The 19,886-nt window shown below is 36.7% G+C and overlaps 1 protein-coding gene and 1 non-coding gene across 2 annotated transcripts in view; one reads left to right on the top strand and one right to left on the bottom strand.

The window, feature by feature from the left end:
• The window catches only part of MAP3K2 (mitogen-activated protein kinase kinase kinase 2), a 93,440-nt gene extending 74,204 nt beyond the window's left edge, over window positions 1-19,236 (top strand). The window contains exons 14-17 of the mRNA XM_030800872.1: window positions 128-259; window positions 3,002-3,131; window positions 9,192-9,369; window positions 10,151-19,236. Coding sequence (XP_030656732.1) covers window positions 128-259; window positions 3,002-3,131; window positions 9,192-9,369; window positions 10,151-10,376 — 666 coding nt within the window. The 3' untranslated portion in view covers window positions 10,377-19,236. The remainder of the gene's footprint in view (window positions 1-127; window positions 260-3,001; window positions 3,132-9,191; window positions 9,370-10,150) is intronic.
• Window positions 904-1,011, bottom strand: LOC115831989. Its single transcript, XR_004027465.1, has one exon. It is a non-coding gene; the product is annotated as a U6 spliceosomal RNA (small nuclear RNA).
• Window positions 19,237-19,886: the final 650 nt, after the last annotated feature.

Here is a 19,886-nt window from a genome sequence, read left to right as displayed (position 1 = left end):
ACTTTCAGATGTTTATTACTTGGGAACTAAAATTTTCAGAATGAAATCACCTTGATGGTCCATGAAGTTAGATTTTTTTGCTTTTACTGACATTGTTGAAGACTTAACAATGAATTCTCTCTTTCAGGAAGTAAATGCACTTGAGTGTGAAATTCAGTTGCTGAAAAACTTGCTACATGAGCGAATTGTTCAGTATTATGGCTGTTTGAGGGATCCCCAGGAAAAAACACTTTCCATATTTATGGAATATATGCCAGGGGTAAGTTAGTACATCTTTTTGAAAATACACATTCTATTTAAAATTTTAGTTAATGAAAGAAAAACAACAAAAATGTAGATTATAAAATGTTAACCCTAGTTAAGGACATTTTGGAAGAGTTTTAAATTAGAGCTGAGTAGTATTTTCTATCCTCTTCATCTGTCTTTGTATTTTTTAACTCATTAATGATAAAATATTCTAAAGTAGGTTACAGACATCTTAGCAGTCCATCTTCAGATTTCCTTAAATGCCCAAAATGCCCTTTATAGCTGATAAATTCACACCAAGTTCCAGTCTGTACATACATTTAATTGTTATGCCCCTTAATTATCTCTCCTTAAACAATTTTTGTAATTCTTAAAAAGAAACAGAGACAGGGTCTCACTCTGTTACCTAGGCTGGTTTCAAACTCCTGAGTCCAAGTGATTCTTCTGCCTTGGCCTCCCAAAGTGCTAGGATTACTATCTAGAGCAGTCAGTTTGTACATGATAGAGATTTGACAAAGAGAGGAGGATAGTCTGTTAAGAGTCTTCACTCTCAGGATCTGGAAGAATTTGCAAAAAAAAAAAAAAAAAAGTCTCATGGATTTCTCTAGTTGCATTCTTGCGGATTTTGTTTTTTTGTTTTAAATTTTTTATAATTTTAGTTATATGGAATGCTTCACAAATTTGCATGTCATCCTTGCGCAGGGGCCCATGCTAATCTTCTCTGTATCGTTCTAATTTTAGTATATGTGCTGCCGAAATGAGCATGTGGATTTTAATTTGTTTCTTTATCCCTTTTTTACTATAAACTCCAAGTTAGATCTAGGGTCTAAATTAGATTCACATTCAACCTTTTTTATCTGATACATCATAGATGAAGCTGTGTACTTTATGTTGCATCCTATCAGGAGCCAATTTCTGGTTATTCCACTGCAGCAATGCAAAGACCTACCATTAGATGAGGGTGATTGACATATTGATTCCTACATTGTAAAGTTTTGTTTTTTCCTGCACACCAGAAAGTAATATGAGGTATAGTAGTGGCACATAGGAATAGCCTGTTCCTTTTCAGCCATCCACCTAATGTTTTTAGCACTGATTGATAGTCATCACTAGAGTCTGTAGTTTCATTAGGAGTTATAAAATGTGATTCGTGACATCTGTCATTATATAGAGTACATCTGCTATTAATGATTTTCAAGGTGGTGATTAATATGTTTACTCATTTAAAAATACATGCATTTCCATAATTTTTATTTATTTTTGAGATGGAGTTTCGCTCTTGTTGCCCAGGCTGGGCAATGGCACGATCTCAGCTCACTGCAACCTCCATCTCCAGGGTTCAAGCAATTCTCCTGCCTCAACCTCCTGTGTAGCTGGGATTACAGGCGCACGCCAACACACCCATCTAATTTTTGTATTTTTAATACAGACAGGGTTTCACCATGTTGGCCAGGCTGGTCTCAAACTCCTGACCTCAGGCGATCCGCTTGCCTCGGCCTCCCAGTGTGCTGGGATTGCAGGCATGAGCCATTGCTCCTGGCTATAATTTTTTTTTTTGAGAAGGAGTCTTGCTTTGTTGCCTAGACTGGAGTGCCTAGACTGGAGTGCAATCTCGGCTTACTGCAACCCCCGCCTCCCGAATTAAATCAATTCTCCTGCCTCAGCCTCCTGAGTAGCTGGGTTACAGGCACCTGCCACCACGCCCAGCTAATTTTTTCTATTTTTAGTAGAGACGGGGTTTCACCATGTTGGCTAGGCTGGTCTCAAACTCCTGACCTCAGGCGATCTGCCCGCCTCAGCTTCCCAAAGTGATGGGATTACAAGCATGAGCCACCACACCCAGCTGATGCCTGGCTAATTTTTGTATTTTTAGTAGAGATGGGGTTTCACCCTGTTGGCCAGGCTGGTCTTGAACTCCTGACCTCAGATGATCTGCCTTCCTCAGCCTCCCAAAGTGCTGGGATTACAGGCGTGAGCCACTGTGCCTGGCCTATTCTGTATAATACTACAAGTAGAGACACAGTGGACTGAACAAGCCACGCTGAACTGTAGGTGTGAGTAGTTGACTGGGCACACTTGCTGCTTTCCGTATGTGTGTTTGCAAGTTTGGGTCCACAGAATTGCAAAATGCTCTCCCTCCAAGGATGGCTCATAAACAGTGGAAAGGACAAATGGTTCAATCTGTAAAATCCAAGGATTTACTTTCATATGACAGAGTACACCGTTTACTAAAATTCAAGGAAAAGCAGAAACATTTGGATGTATTTTCCTGTCAAAAAAGAGATTTGTCCCTCAAGAAGCATTTTATTTCTGTCTTTTGAAGGGATTATTAATCAAACTTGTGCATTGGAATCACTAGAGAAGTCTTCAAAATTCAAATACCTATTCCTCACTTCAGACTGATTCAGCTTTCTCAGAGATGGCACCTTATCCTGCCCTAAAAAACACTTGAGAAAGTCTGTTCTCCTTTTGTGTATGTTCTCATGTTTCAAACTTGAGTGTTGAGTATATAAAGAAAAAACTTTAAAATCTCTGTGTTCTTTCTAGTTATACCCATTCCTTTTCCTGAGAAAATCAGCAGATGTCAATAAAATACTTTAAAAACAGAATAAGAACAAAATAAATAAAATTCAAGTAGGACATGCTTAGATGAGTGAGATGAGAATTCCTGCCCTCTTTACCGATAAAGATTTAATAGCAGTTTTCATTTCAAACCATATACAGTAGTTTTTATTGTTATTTTCTTTTCTCCTAGGGTTCAATTAAGGACCAATTAAAAGCATATGGCGCTCTTACTGAGAATGTGACTAGGAAATACACCCGTCAGATTCTGGAGGGTGTCCATTATTTGCACAGTAATATGATTGTCCATAGAGATATCAAAGGTAAGTAATGAGGTATTTTCTATTTTAAGTACACAGTTCTTTGTGAATGTGAATGAAACAAGTGATGTGGATAAGACATTTAACATTAATTCATCTATGTCTGAAATACTACAGGGAAACAGTTCTCTTGCTTTCTTGTGGACTCTGTCAGTGTTCTATCACACCAGTCCTGTCTCCACAAATGGGTAGCTCTACTGTGGGGGCTTGCAGAATCAGTAAAGTTTAAGAGACCATACAAGTGAGATCATGTTTTCATACATATTGCATAGATATTAGGATAGATTGGCTAAGAGTAGGATCCCTGCTGCCAGATGGCCTGATTCACATTTGGGCTTTATCTACACTGTGTGGCCTTGGACAAGTTACTCAGTCTCTTAGTTCCTCATTCTTAAATGATGGAGATAATAGTATCCAGCTCATAGGATTCTTGTAAGGAGTAACTGAGTTAATGCATGCAATATGCTTAAAATAGTGCCTGATACCTAAAAAGCACTTAAAAGTTAGCTCTGATGACATACTTTATCTGGAGATCAAATTTAAACTTGGAGGAATGGATGTCACTACCTAGGGAAAGAATGAAGAGAAGCGAAGAAAAGAGCCCCAAACTGAGCTTTGATGAACTCCAACTATGTCAAACTGACTTTAAAACTCAAAAACTCAACTGTTTGCAGGGATAAAGGATGTAGGTAAATGCATAAAGTCACACAAAAGCAAGTGGTGGGGATAGGTGCAATTTAAGAATGCTTCAAAATCTATACTACAAAACATACCTGGAGGTTTGGTCCTGTAAAGGTAGGTTGTGGCCCCAAATTTAGACATCATTTTATAAATCAATCAATAAAAATAATGAATAGCAGCATGATGGTGAATGACTGTAGTCCCAGCTACCTGGGAGGCTGAGGCAGGAGGATTGCTTGAACCCAGGAGTTCAAGTCCAGCCTGGGTACTGTAGCGAGACCCCATCTGTTAATAAGTAAACAGTCGTGTGCCACATAATGATGTTTCCACATCATTATGGACCACATTTACAACAGTGGCGGTACTATATAGACTAGGTGTGTAGTAGGCTATACCATTTAGGTTTGTGTAAATACACTCTATGATGTTTGCATAATGACAAAATTGCCTAACAATGCATTTTTCAGAATGCATCCCCATCATTAAGCAATGTGTTACTGTAAATATGTATGTGTACACGTTTGTGTTTGCGTGTATAAAGATATTACTCATTGGTCTTGCTGGGGACTCTTATGAGTTCTCAGGCTTTCACTTCCCCTTTGAGGTGTGGCACACCCTAATTATGGCCATATTCAGACCAACAAGAACATTCCTAACCAGTTCCTGGTGATGGAGTAGAATGCAGAATGCCAAAGCCGGATCACATATACTAGAATAGGACTTAGAGTAAGTCTGAAAAGATGGGGACATTGCTCATGATCTATGCATCTTAGGCAGACCTCAGTTGTTAAGTACGAAACCTGATAGCTTGAAGAACCTCATAGAGAAGTTATTCAGTTAGGAATACTGTCCATTCAAGCCAGCTTCTCGTTAGCCCTCATAATGAGGCAAGGCAAAGGAACTGAGGGAGCTACCCGCTGAGTGGATCTTCTTCAAACTTTGCCAGAAGTGATGAGCCATCCTGGTCAAAAGAGGAGGTTGGAAGTAAGCTGATTTTAAAGAATAGGGCAAATATATTGATAAGAGAATAAAATATAAAATTGGATGTGCAATATGGTCTTAAGTTTGTATAATTCAAGTATGACCTAGAAGGAAAATTTCCATATGATTGATGGTGGTTATCATCAAGTGGCAGGATGAGTGATGGTCGTTTTTATTTTTTTTTTTAAGACGGAGTTTCACTCTTGTTGCCCAGGGCTGGAGTGCAATGGGGAGATCTCGGCTCACCACAACCTCCACCCCCACCCTGGGTTCAAGTGATTCTCCTGCCTCAGCCTCCCTAGGAGCTGGGATTACCAGCATGTGCCATCACACCCAGCTAATTTTGTATTTTTAGTAGAGACGGGGTTTCTCCACGTTGGTCAGGCTGGTCTCGACTCGCAACCTCAGGTGATCCACCTGCCTCGGCCTCCCAAAGTGCTGGGATTACAGGTGTGAGCCACCGTGCCTGGCCTTTGTTTGTTTTTTTATTTTGAGTCAGGGTCTCCCTCTGTCACCCAGGCTAGAGTGCAGTGGTGCTGTCATGGCTCACTGAAGCTTCAACCTCTTGAGCTCAAGCAGTCCTTTCACCTCAGCCTCCCGAGTAGCTGAGACTACAGGCACACACCACCGTGCCCAGTTAATTAAATTTTTTTTTTTTTTGGTAGAGATAGGGTATTGCTATGTTGCCAAGCTCCTATATACTTTCTCTGTATTTCTCAAATTTCCATGAGCAACTTTTAAATCGTAAGAGAAAAGGAAGATAGTTGATTGGTTTTCAATTTAGACCCATGAAGTCATAATGAAACCTAGGATGAAAATGAATTGATTATATTGCTGGGGAACCAACTCACTATTTCAAAAACTAGTTGCTCTCTTCTGCCTTTGTTTTTGTTCTGTTTGTTTTACAAACTAGACCACTGAAGACCAAATAATGGATGAAAGGAAACTTATCTTCATAGAAGTATTTTGGCTAACAAGCGAAGAAAGAATAATGAACAGATATTGCATTAAACATTAATAGCTGCTGATATCACTTAAATAGAGACTGTCTAGAATACAGCATCTTCTATCTAGTTTTGTTCCTCAGTCCCCCAGAAATTGAACCTGAATCTGATCACGCCTCCAAATTCGGTTACAGAATTATGTAATATACATGTAGGACAGATGAGTGTGTTAAAATGATTTTTCGGGATGCAGTCAGCAAAATCTAGACCATGAGAAAGCTATAGGGAAACAACTTAGTTTCTTCATAAGTTGCAAAGAAAAAAGAAAAGGAGATTGGAGGGAACTTTAGGAAAGACTTAGAAGATTTATCAGTGACTCCCAATGTATGGACTTCATTTGGATTCTAGTTTTTTTTAATGTAACAAATTGAACACTGACTATATATTTGATAATATTAAGAAGTTATTGTTCATCCTCTTGGGTGTGATAAGAGTCCTTATCTTTGAAAGATATGTACTGAACCATTTGTTGATCATGACATCTTGAATATGCTTCAAATCCTAGAGAGGGGAGGGGGAGTGGTTGGCAGTATGGCTGGGGCAGGATTGTCCAGATGGATGTTGAGGCTGGGTGATGGCTGCGCATGCTGCTGTACCTTTGTGTATGTCTGAAAAGTCTCCTTAATAACTTATTTTTAACACCTCCAAAGTAAGTTTTTAGAAACTTCTGTTGGAGCCTGGCTACCCGTTTTCTCCTCAGCCCTTCTTGTGGATAAGCATTGGTTCAACATTGGTGATTCCGCCCCAGAGACAGCTTTCCCCTGTCTATGACCTGCCTTGGACTGTTCCTTCCCCTATCAGAGCCCTGCTTGTAGCCAGTAAAACATGGGCTTTGTTGTCCTTCCACTGGTTAAGTATTCTAGAGACGGTGGCTTTTTTGACATTCCTTCTTAAAGTACTGGATGGTAGGAAATGTTAGACAGTGCTCTTTTAGAAGATCACTAATGTCATGGCATGTTTATGCTTAAGGTGTGCAAAGAATGGATCCTGGACTCTCCTCTGGAGAGAGGCTTTAGGGAACCATCATTGACTAGACTGGGGAATTTGCTGGGAGAACAGAAAGACAGGTACAGAAGCCCCGTGACAGGGGTGGGGTCTGTTTATCCTCTCCAGTCTGTAAGGTAGCTTTTCTCCACTATTCAGTCTCCTTCTTAGAGACCATTTTTTAAGAAAAGGGTAAGAGAAACCAAGAAAATGAATCTGTTTGTAATATAAAATATGGTTAAGGTTATGGAAGAGTTAAAAATAAGAATTGAAGTAAAATTTTAAAATTAGATAATAAAATAAATGGCTTATTTAAGAATAGGTAAAGAAAAAGTTAAAAATGAGAAGGTCCAAAGTAATGAGGGTTATGTGGGAAAAAATGAGAAGAGAAATGATTTATAAAAGACAGAAACTAGATTTATAATCCCAGAAAAAATACAGAGTTTTTAAAATGATAAGAGTGAAAATAGAGAATAAAAAACAAGTGAGCCTAGTGCCCATAGCTTGGTTTTTTGTTTTTCTTTTTTTGAGACAGGGTCTCACTTTATCACCCAGGCGGGAGTGCAGTGGCATGATCTCAGTTCACTGCAACCTCAGCCCTCTGGGCTTAAGCGATCCTCCAGCCTCAGCCCCCAAGTAGCTGGGACTGCAGGCACATGCTACTATGCCCAGCTAATTTTTTTGTATTTTTTGTAGAGATGGTGTTTCACCATGTTGCTTAGGCTGGCCTTGAATTCCTGAGCTCTAGCGATCCACCCGCCTTTGCCTCCCAAAGTGCCAGGATTACAGGTGTGTGCCACTGCACCTGGCCGATATCTTGTTTTTTTTAATACCATTCTCCACTAAAAGGAACCAGGCCTCCTTGAGAAATGGCTGATTCTAGGACTGGTGCAGGAAATATACAAGATGAGCCTGGAGCATCTTCAAATGCCAGAAAGCAAGAAAGTGCTCCAAAACAAAAGCAAGGATACAATGATGGGGGTATGGCAAACAGACACAGAGCCAGTGGAAAGAATTCCAGTGGCTGAAACTGATAAATTGCAGGCGAATAAAGTAGTACTGGATTATAACCCAGTGTATAAAACAAATATCTATGTTCATAGTGATGTAAATGAATGATTTACTAAATATGTGGGAGAGGGGAGACAAATCTCTTCTGCAGCGTAACTCCAGATAATTTATTAGCTACTCAGCCTGGAGCATAACTCCTTACTCCTTAATTGTGGGCTGTGCGTGGCGAATTTCTTCCAAAGTACGGAAAGGGTAGGGGAGAATGACTTTACAGTGGAGAACCTGACAAACACTATCTCAAGCCAGGTGATCAAGGTCAGCATCAACAATGATGTTGACAGTATGTGCCTTTAATATCATATGATGAGAATGGCAGTTTACCTGTGGTCTTCCTCCAAAAAACTTACAACCCCCGTTATGAGAACATGAGACAAATCCTAATTGAGGGGCATTCTACAAAAACCTGACCCCAGTACTCCTCAGAAATGTCATGGTCATCAAAAACAAGGAAAATTTGAGAAAGTATCCCACCTAAGAGGAGCCTGAGGGGACATGATGACTAAGTATGGTGTGGGATCCTGGTTAGGATCCTAGATCCAGAAAAAGGATATTAGGGAAAAACTGAGGAAATCTAAGCAGAGTATGAACTTGGTTAACAATATTTCAGTATTGGTTTATTAATTGTGGCAAATGTACCATACTAAGATATTAGTAATAGAGAAACTGGGTGTGGGGGTATATGGGAACTCTCTATACTATCTTTGCAATAATTCTGTAAATCTGAAGCTATCTAAAAAGGTTATTATAAAAGCTAATGAAATTTTAAATGAAAAGCTCAAAGCCTGCCTATCAGACATTTAAAATATTAGAAATTGAGAAGTAAAATTAATATAAAGCAAGATTCAATATTAAGAAAACTCTAAAATATAAGGTAACTAAATTTAAGTAATAGAGGGGGAAAATGCTTTTGTTCTGAAGGTCCCTAAGAAGTTTCTGAGAAAAGGCTGGCTTCTCAGGGAAATAAGCTTCAGCCATGGGCTTCTTGCTTTGTGACGGAGAAACTGGGGGCTTTCTTGGTCCTTCACTGAGCTTCATTCTTAGCCCTTTTCGCCTTTCTCCTCCTCTTCACCCTCACCTCCAACCTGCACCAGTCCTTTTCAGTAGAAACGTCCTAGGTCCTAAACACACAGCTGACCTAAAAATGTAGTGTTCTTGCAGCACATCCTTAATGAGCACCACCTGTGTGACTAGCATTATGCCAGTTACTGCCTGAAGATGAAAAGCAGCCTAACTTTGGGGACAAATCGAAGAGTCTATGAAGTAATTCTCTGCCATTGTTCTTTTATGCTATATTCCAGACTGCCAATAAAATTAATGAAATGAGGCAATGTCTTATTTTTAGGCGCAAATATCCTGCGAGATTCAACAGGCAACGTCAAACTAGGAGATTTTGGGGCCAGCAAACGGCTTCAGACCATCTGTCTCTCAGGGACAGGAATGAAGTCTGTCACGGGCACACCATACTGGATGAGCCCTGAAGTCATCAGTGGAGAAGGCTATGGAAGAAAAGCAGACATCTGGTAGGTTTTGATGTGAAGTTTGCTTGAAAACCACCTGCCGCCTATGTATTTCCACCTGGGATTGAATTACTGAGGCAGATGTAAATGATCTTTTGTACTTCCAAAATAGGACGTAAGAATTGCAAAGATTAACACTATATTAATTGTGCCTTATTGAGGTTTATAATTGACTAGATATTTAGAATCCTTGAACCTGTCCTCCATTCTTTAGGAAGGATTTTGTCGTGAGCAAACCTCAGCATTAAAAAGCTTTTTGCTATTACAGAAGTAAATAAATAAACAGTTACTTTGTCTAAACACCTTTAAAAGTACTTCATCTTTGTTGTCAGTGTCTTATAATTCATTTAATCTTTAATTCTTTTATAATTTTAAGTTAGAACATGAAATGGCCATTTTCTACTTCCCACCCAGAAAAGACTTTAATAGACATTCATTTTAGGCACCTGAAGGCAATTGATTTCTAATGCTTACATTCTTTGTAAGATAAAGACAAAAATTATTTTTAATGTCAGGTTAGAAATTATATAAAACAAAAATAATAAGATGAATAATGTTCTTTGCCCAACCGTTTGAATTAAGTGATAGTCATTAAATTTGTTTATTTTAATTGATTTTTATGTTTACAGTTTTACGAAATTGGAACTTTTTAATGAAACTCTGAACTTGAAATTAAGTCATATTTAAATATATATGGACTTAATGCCTGTTTCTCATTTTCTAGCTAACTAGCTTTCTTTCATGTTGTTGTTTGTGTAATGTATTTCTTTTTGTTTCTTTTCAGGAGTGTTGCATGTACTGTGGTAGAAATGCTAACTGAAAAGCCGCCTTGGGCTGAATTTGAAGCAATGGCTGCCATCTTTAAAATCGCCACACAGCCAACAAACCCAAAGCTGCCACCTCATGTCTCAGACTATACTCGAGATTTCCTCAAACGGATTTTTGTAGAGGCCAAACTGAGACCTTCAGCTGATGAACTCTTAAGGCACATGTTTGTGCATTATCACTAGCAGCCAGTAACCTCTCCTGTGCCTCTACCTAGCTCCCATCTATTCATTCACCTTCTCTCTGACTGCACTTTTCTTTTTTATAAAAAAAGAGAGATGGGGGAGAAAAAAAAGACAAGAGGGAAAGTATTTCTCTTGATTCTTGGTTAAATTTGTTTAATAATAATAATATCCTAAATTTTTTATATTTAATCTTTTTTTCCCTTACAAGAACTTGAAGTTTTTTTTTTTTTTTTAATTTTTATAATGTACTGATGTGGTTCAGAGAGATAAAGCACTTTAGTACATAGTCACTCTTTTTAGTACAAACAAATCATTTGGAATATCTAAAGATTGTAGAGTCATTCCCTCTATCACTGACACATCAGTGACGATGGGAAGACATGGAAAACAAGAAGAAAATGATGTATAATTTGTAGTTTTTAGTGATAGTATTTAAAATATATCCTCATTTGTGGGGTTGAGCCCTAAACTTTAGTTTAGGGTAGGTACTTAAAGAATATAGGTTTCTTCTTCTATCTGTATTCTTTAGATCCTAACCTCTGTCTACCAACCTTTTTGCTCAGTAGGAGTCTTGATAGAAGATATGAATCTCTGAGAGGTATGTTTATTTGTTAATCCTAACCAGTATAATAAGCAAATACACTATAATAGATCCATGTTACTGGAATCTGTAAACCTTGAGGGATAGCTTTCTGCTTAAAAACACACACACACACACACACACACACACACACACGGAAAACCTTTTATTTTAAAGTCAAGTTGTGAGCAAATCGAAATAAAAGACAAAAGGAGATCACTCTTATCAAATGTGTGAGCAGTAGAAGAGACCACATTTCCAGTCAATAGAAATAATGAAAAAAATTAGGTGTTTAGTGTATGTTAAACAGTTTTGTTTTGTTTTACTTGAGGGGGACGTCCCAAAATTAAAGGAATGGAGAAATAATCAAAATCATGTATACCATCTTCTATTTCCAGCTCCTGATTCCCCATAGGTAACATCCCTTAGGAGCGAAGAGTTCAATTAGTAATGTTTATATGTTACGTCGGGAGATTAAACCCTTGTTCTTAGGATCACAGAATACTAAAGCACCTCAAAAAAACAGGTATCATGTGAAACAGTGGTTGCCAAAAGTGGAGCGAGGATAATTTCACTAGGCATTTGGCAATTCTTAGAGACATTTTTGGTTGTCACAATTGGAAGGATACTAGTAGCATGAATTGGGTAGAGGCCAGGGGTGCTGCTAAATAGATTATAATACACAAGGAAAGCAACCTCACCCCTCAAAGAATTACCCCTCCCAAAATGTCAAAAGTGCTGAGGTTGAGAAACCCTGATGTAAAGATCAGTCCCAGTTGTAAACTGAAAACAGCTATTTACAAAGCAGTAAATGCAAGAAAAGAAAGGAAATTTCAAAGAGAAAGTGATGTAATGCAAATTGAGGATTTTACAAGATCAGATACTGCTGCTTTAAGTCAAGGGTGAATGATCTCAACAAACAGCAAAGAGCATCACTTTACCAGTTGCATATTGCACCCACATAGGTAACTCTTCATTTTAGGAACAAACTGAATTTGAACACTGAGCCTTTTGAACTCAGCCATCTCTATATATTCTTTCCTTAAAATTCATAATTTTGGGCAAAAAAAAAAGCATAGCAAAACAAAGTTTTAACTACTAATGGGAAGGTTAAAAAGCTGCCAGGTATTTCTAGTACAATGCATCCACTAAGAGCAAGGACATTGTTAAATGGAACAAGACAGCTGGGAAAGGCCCCACTATCTCTAATAGAATTGTGCTACTATAAAACATGAAGATATCAGCAATTTGGCCACTTGCAGTTTTTTTCAGCATGTTAAAGCAAGTGCTAAGTACTTTATTTTTAAAGGTCTAGAAAACAACAGTCTTCCTGGAGGCCCCAAAGTCCCTTTCGTGGGATTCATAAGGGACTCAGGTATTCTTATTTTCTGCCAAAAGATGTGCTTATTTAGGAGACTCTTTTACGATACTTTGTTTCTGAAGTTAGGTAGATCTTGGTTTACTGTGCCAAGGTCCTACCTAGCATTCCCTGTAGGAATATTTGAAATTCCACTAGCTAGTCTAAGAAGTCAAAGCACAAAATTATTTGTCAACGCTTCTCTCATACTCTTAAAATTGAAGCATTTTGCAGGGAAGAACAAGAATGAGGTGCCCCTGCCTTGGTAAAGCAACTGCCAAATTTTTTCCTAGAAAGAATCCCCAAGTGTGTGGATCTATTATAATTTCTTTATCTTTTATGAATGAGGGCATCTTTTCTACTTGAGCAAGATCATGGTCTCTCGACCAGTGGGCTTTTCCTTCATATCTGTCTTGTGTAGTTGTGCTTTTCCTTTGGCTCGTTTTTGGTCTGTCAGGGTAACCAGCAGTGCAGAATATGAGACAAATGCTCTTTAGAGAGAAATCTGGTGAGACTGTAGAACCCAGAGCAGAACATTTTTTTTTTTAGTCTCTGTTTTCTTTTCTAAATGCTATAGAAAATAAAGGCACCTGAAAAGAAACTACTACTTTAACACTGCTGTGGAAGGCCTTTGCTTTATAAGAAAAATATTAGCTATGGGAAAGTAATGTTCTTTATGTAAAGACTTAAAAATAGACAAATAGTTTACAGTTATTATATAAAATATGATGTGAATTTATTTCAAACAGGTTGTGAAGGTACCAAAAACCACAATAAAAGTTAATATATATAAAAACTACTAGAACAAAAAAGCTTGAAGGTGTGGGAGTGGAGGGTATGGAAGACCAAAAGTAAATTTAAAAAAGAAATTTTTGAAAGGAAACAGCTTCATCAGGGGAAGTTAAATATAACACTCCGTTTTTTTCTTCTTTCTCATAATAGTATGGATCAACAAATGCAATTTGAACTTTTTAAGATAACTCTAAATGTGTTTTGTTTCTTAAATGCACAATTGATTCTTCTATACTGTAATGCTTCTTTGCTGACGCTGGAAAATGGTCAGACTGCTGACTTTGTGCCTTTAAAATGCATTCTGCTTTGACAGTGGCAGACTTTTTGGTGCTGGAGAAGATTCACTAGCAGTCTTATATGTGCTTTTCAGGAAATATCTTTCTACTTAAGGCCTTGAGAGATTCAAAATGGCATGACTTAGGCTTGGACCAAATATAAGATCTTTTACATTGCAAACAAAGTGTTGTATTGAATAAAAGGGTTAAAAAAATCATAATGACTAGTGGAAATTTTGATGGGTTGGTAATTATTTAAAATGTATTTAAAAGTATACAGACTGAAAATTTCAGTATGAATATCTTGAAAATTTTCAGCACTTTTCCTTGTTTACAAAACATCTTTCTAACTTAAAAAATTGACTATTGCCTTAGAAAGTTTTAAAAGGCACAGTTACCCTTACATAACATATATAAGGAATTAAAATATTAATGCATTTGCTGAACTGTAAAAGAAAATTTTAAACCTTGCTTTCAGAGTAAATTGGATTGGCTTTCACTTGAGAGAGTCTTTACCTTATTCCCAAAGAAACTGCATTAAAAAGATGAAACTATTTCTTTAGATTAAGTTTCTGCTACTCCAGCTCTTATATATGTCAGATCTGCTCTGTAGTATTTCTGACATGGAGTTGTTATAAGATACGTGAAATCACTTAGAAAATAAAATCAGATGTGAATAGTTTAGCAGGATGACCAAGCCAGATGTAGACTCCTTGGCCTATGGCAAAGTTCTGTGCCAGTGATTTTATTTGGAGTCTGGGAACTGATAGCTTGATATAAAATCACCTGGTGTCAATTAAATATACAAATCTATCTTTTTTAATAGAATGAATCTTCTTCATTTGTTTGTTCAATAATTGTAACTTATTATGTCAGGTACTAAATTAACATCCCTAAGGAGGTCACAATCTAGGAGGAACATGGGCAAACAGTTACTTATTTTATGGCATACGCTAACTCTGAAAGTTCAGCAATGATGTTTTAAAATGTTATTTTTTATTAAGGGAAAAGCAATTTTAGGTAATCATTGGCTGTTATAAACTGAAATGTCATTGACAACAGGGATTAGAATAAAAGTATCCCCAAACTGGAGGGATCCCCTCCCCAACCAGGTCACATAGCATCTCTCTCAGGACCCCCTCTTACTGCAAAACCCAGCCTCTACTCAACAGTTCTGGTGATGGGGAGCATTTATTCCATAACAGTGTTTTTTTGTTCATTTTTTTTTTTCACCAGTGTCTCTTTTAAAGAAAACATACTTTATTTTGGTCTAAATTGTGAAAATACCCAAAACATATTGATAGAAATTGAACTCTGTCAACAGTGTTATTTATACTAAGATCAGGACAGTTTCTTGAGATCATATTGTTTTATTACTGTTTGGCCTTTGTTTTACAAATGTAATGTTCGTATTTATTTGAATTTTAAGATTGGTTAAATGTTAATGAAAAGCAATCCAATTGTTAATTTTTAGTAGTGCCTTTTCTCTGTATGCCTTAATTTTATTTTATATTAATAATTCAAGTTACCCACCAAAATGAAGATTTTTTCCAAAATCAGTAGGCTTCACAAGTTCATTTGGCCTTAGACTGTGTATTGGTCCTTAAATGTTTCTTAATGCCTGCCTCCTCCTACCCTTTTCTACCTCCTTTTTTAATTAATAAATAAATAAATGTTAGGAGAGAAACATTAAGATTTGTCTGTGATAGACACGCTGCAGCTTCCACTAGACATGAATTCCCAACACAAGCATAGAAAGAGGTATTCTCGTTCTAAAGAGACATGTAAATATTTTCTGGGTTGAATATTTGATTTTCAGTCACATTGGCACTGTCCAAGTTCTTGGTATATTATAGTTCAGTTACGATTTTCATGGTAGAGTTACAGTACTTGTTTTTGCCCTAAAGAAGTCATTCACATGGTTTACAAATGTTAAGGCAATGAGACAGGACCATGAGTATGAAATCCAGGGATAGCAGATTCTAGTCCTTAATTCTCAGCTAACATTTTGGGTAATACTCTAAGTTACTTTTCTGTGAAGTGTGTGCATGTGCACGTGTATGTGTGCGTGTGTGTGTGTGTGTGTGTGTGGTTTAGAGTTGGAGGCAGGGATGGGAAGGAAGAAGGGGAAAGGTATGAGTGTTCAGTTAGCTCAGTTTCTGGTTTTGGAAGAACAACTCAAATGGATGACCTACTGATGACATACAGTGAGTGTAGTCATCCTTGTGTAGGAACACCAGTACATTTTCCACAAGTAGCTAGTACAAATGATTGTATAATAATATTGATTGTAAATTGCCATACTCTTGGTTGCTAAAGGTAGATTAAAAGTCAATTTGTGTATATGTAAAATAATCATATATAATTCTTAAATAGAAAGTAATTGATTTTACATAGTTCTTCCTGAACTTTTTGGAACTGTAATTCTGCCAAACATTATCAAAATAAGCTTCCTTAGCTTACCAAGTATTCACAAGGAAATTCTCTTGTACCTCTTTTTGGTTGGCTAGGGGAAGCATGCTGTGAAGCAGCTGTTCCTACTTATAGTTGTCTTTGGCTTGGCTTTGACTTCTGCCATGGTTTGGACGGGATGCCATGGTAGGTGTAGGAAGTATCAGGGCCTCCCATCTCCCCATGCTCACCTTCCAGAGCTGTTGATAGAAATGAGCTCTTGGGGGAGCCTAGAGATTCTTTTTTTAGTGGTCCTGTAAGCATTCAAGGTTGAGCTTCAGAAAGATTAGGGAGGAGTCATAGCTATAGTAAAGAAAAGAATAGATTTTATCTGTTGCCTGTATACAGTCTCATAGAATTTTTCTTATTTTTTATAATTGTGCATTTTAATTGACAGTCATATGATATTTTTGTTAATAACAGCAAAGGCATTAAATCAGTACCATTGTTCCTTCTGCCTGATGACTTCTTGTTTGTAACACAATCTGTATTATCAGAATCACTTTAAACCAAAGCTTTTATATTCCCTATACACATAGCCAAAATAATTAGCAGTTACTTCTGTCCACTTGTATGCTAATAGTATAAAAATTATACAGCAGATACTAGTAGACTTTGTATTCTGGTATGTCCTTCAAGGAAAAGGACAGGTGTTCAGTGCATTTAGACATGCAGAAGTTACTTCCACTATTGAGGAACTATGTAGACATGAATTTAAGCTTGTACATGGGCCAATCTTGTTAATGTCACTTGACCACTGATTCACATAGACAGACATTAACGTCTGATGCCTCAGGTTGATGGCGTACTTTCTTCCTAGTGTCTTAACATTTATGAACTTATGTTTGACTTGAGGGGCATTTCAGCAAAGCTGTAAGGAAAAGTAGGTTCTGGACTGATGTCTGCTTTGTGCCATAGACATTTTGGAACACAAGGAAGTATCTGCTTCTACTGTATGTGCAGGACTTGTCCCCAAATAATTTCTGAATCCCTTAATGCAGTTGAGAATCCCTTAATGCAGTTGAGAACAGTGAAGTTCATGACCATACCGAAAAGCACTTTTAAGTTCACTTAGTTTTAAATATTTTTTTAGAATTTATTTTTTAAAAGCATATGTAACTAGTGATGATTTTAGCATTAGCTTTACTTGGAGGGGAGAAGTGGCAAAATTACATCTTAAACTCTATTAGATAGACTACAAAATGGATTTGATGTATTCTTACTTTTCCAAAGAATTTTTTCCACCTGGAATAAGAAGAGAGGACTAGTTGAAACATTTGAGCTGGAGAGGCTTATGGGCAAAAGGAAGTGGGCCAAATTCTTGCAATACATCCTATTCAATTGAAAGTACAGTGTCTAAGGATAAGAATACTTCTTTAAAGACCAACAATTGTTTTAATGCAATCTTAATTAGTAAATGGTTTACATTTTTTCTATTGTTATTGGTTTTAAAATTTGCTACCCTGAATTCTGAAGTATTATAAGAGTTAATACCAAAAATACTTTTAATGTCTGACATCTCTTACATTTCACATGGTTCTTTTTATTCATTGTAAATAAAAGTAAACTTGGATAAATTTGAGAATAAACTTTGAATTGTTGCAAACTATGATTATCAATTTGTAAATTTACCCTTTGACATAATAATGTACATTTTTAAATGTAGCCATTAAATTCTCTATATTTAACCTATTGGTTTCTCTCTGTAAATGTTTTTAATCTCAGTTGAATGCTGGGCAGTTTATAATTATGTACAAAGGGTTTTTTTCCTATTGACATTTTTGCACATTTTTGGAAATGTTTAATTTGTACACTGATTTACTACTCTGACCAATAATTGTTGATGAGTGTATGAGCATCATGAATGCGTGCATTGAACTACTGTCTGCGTCTTTATGTTTTAACTTCTTTCAAGATGTAGCCATCAGTTACTGCACTGCTATTACTGACTTAAATGGACCTTTTTGCTTTTACAAACTATACTTATCTATGGTTCTTTGTTGAAGAACTCAGGAGTTCAACATTAATAGAAATTAGAAAATTTTATAACGTATTATAAAATCCATTACTAAGTTGAAAGTATGCTTTTAACTCTGTGTATCAGGGGATGTATGTTTGTGTGGAGATGTTTTTTTCTGTCTGTAGGCACATGTATATATCCCAGTAAGTTCTTATTTTCATTTCATTTCTACATTTTTATGAACTTGTTTTATAAGGGTACTGTTTAGTTGTGATAATTAAATATATATAAAAGCTTTCTGAGAGATTATTTACTATATGAATATATTTTCAGCTGGCTGATCAAAAGTATTTTTAAAATTTTGTTTTTAGCCATTCAAAATGTATTTGTATTTTCAGAATTGAATGCAGATCATACTTAGAGCTCAATTAAAATACTCTTGCAAGAAAAAGCATTAAATTCTCCTTGAGAATTCTGTGAAATGCAAATTAAGGGAAAAATAGGTTTCAAGCAGTAGCAAAAACACACCGCTAAAAATGGCCTTTGAATTCTCAGAGCTATGGAAAAATGTGAGAAACTAAATTGTTTCGAGATGTCAAGATTTTTCTATCTCCAGTTGCTTTTGGCCTGTCCTACTGTTGTCTTTGAGTATTTCCTGTATTCCACCCCAAAAGATTTCAACTTTTAGTTTTTCTATCACTGGGCAAGGTCAGACTGGGTTTATAAAACAATATATTGGCATATTGTGATTCTTTGTAATTGACTATAAATTGGTTTTGAAATGTCCAAACATACATTGTGTGTCTTTATATTGTACTGTGTGTTTTAAGTAACTGGCAGAAAAAGAATTGGAAATGAAATTTCCAATCAGACAATGTAGTATTAAACAAAACTTTGTTTTAAATATGCGGTACCATGTAAAATTACTCGTGTTAGGAATAAATTCCACTGTTGAAGTTGAATGTCACTAAGCTTATTATGTTAAAAGGAACCAGTGTGATTAGGAAAACCTACCAGAAGCCAGATATAGTGTGGTACGTGCCACATTTCATGCATATTTTGATTTTGTGTTGTCATTCAAAATTGTGCTTGTAAAAATGTATACAATTTCTGAGTTTTATAATTTCTAGGTACTTGTTTTTTCTTGCTGGTAAATAGCTTTTTAAAAAAATCTAATATAAAGGAAACCATGTTTATATTTTGTTAGTGATCAATGACTTTGTTTATATGGAAATTTGTATATTGTTGGCACACATTTTGTTTAGGTTTACGTGCATGAAGGCCTGCAATAATTAGCACAATGAAAACTGCTTTTTCTTACATGTTCATTTTTTTGAAAGATTGTGGTGCAAAGGCTTACTCTAAGTAACCTTCTGGACTATGGAATGAATATAAATGAATGGCACTTTGAGTGTTAATAAAGCTAATATTTATTTCCACTGTGATTCGTTTTTCCAAATCTATTCTTGGACACATTTTATTTACAGTTATTCCCTCCTTGCTTGAGTTGAGCACTCTCTAGGAGACCAAGCGCAGACAAATCTAAAAACAATGAAACTAAACCAAATCTTTCCAGTATCTTAAGTCTATAATGTTCCACCCAACTACTTGTAGTATATCCTTGGCTGGACATCTTGATTACCTAAATCAGAACTAATGATTAAAAACAAACACAAACCCTACTATCAAACCTACTGAGTATAAGGAATGGTCTCTCACATGGTGTTGGAGATTATTTATTTATTTATTTATTTTGAGATGGAGTCTTGCTCTGTTGCCCAGGCTGGAGTGCAGTGGTGTGATCTCGGCTCACTGCAAGCTCTGCCTCCCGGGTTCACGCCATTCTCCTGCCTCAGCCTCCCGAGTAGCTGGGACTACAGGCGCCTGCCACCGTGCCCGGCTAATTTTATTTGTATTTTTAGTAGAGACAGGGTTTCACCATATTAGCCAGGATGGTCTCAATCTCCTGACCTCGTGATTCATCCGCCTTGGCCTCCCAAAGTGCTAGGATTACAGGCGTGAACCACCGCACCTGGCGGAGATAATTTAGTACTTTGGTATAGAGGGTGACTTAACACAACCTCAGAATTGAAAC

Source organism: Nomascus leucogenys, chromosome 20 (assembly GCF_006542625.1).
Source record: "Nomascus leucogenys isolate Asia chromosome 20, Asia_NLE_v1, whole genome shotgun sequence".
NCBI lineage: Eukaryota > Metazoa > Chordata > Mammalia > Primates > Hylobatidae > Nomascus > Nomascus leucogenys.
The sequence above is the reverse complement of the archived record's forward strand: the minus strand, read 5'-3'. Positions and strand labels throughout refer to the sequence as shown.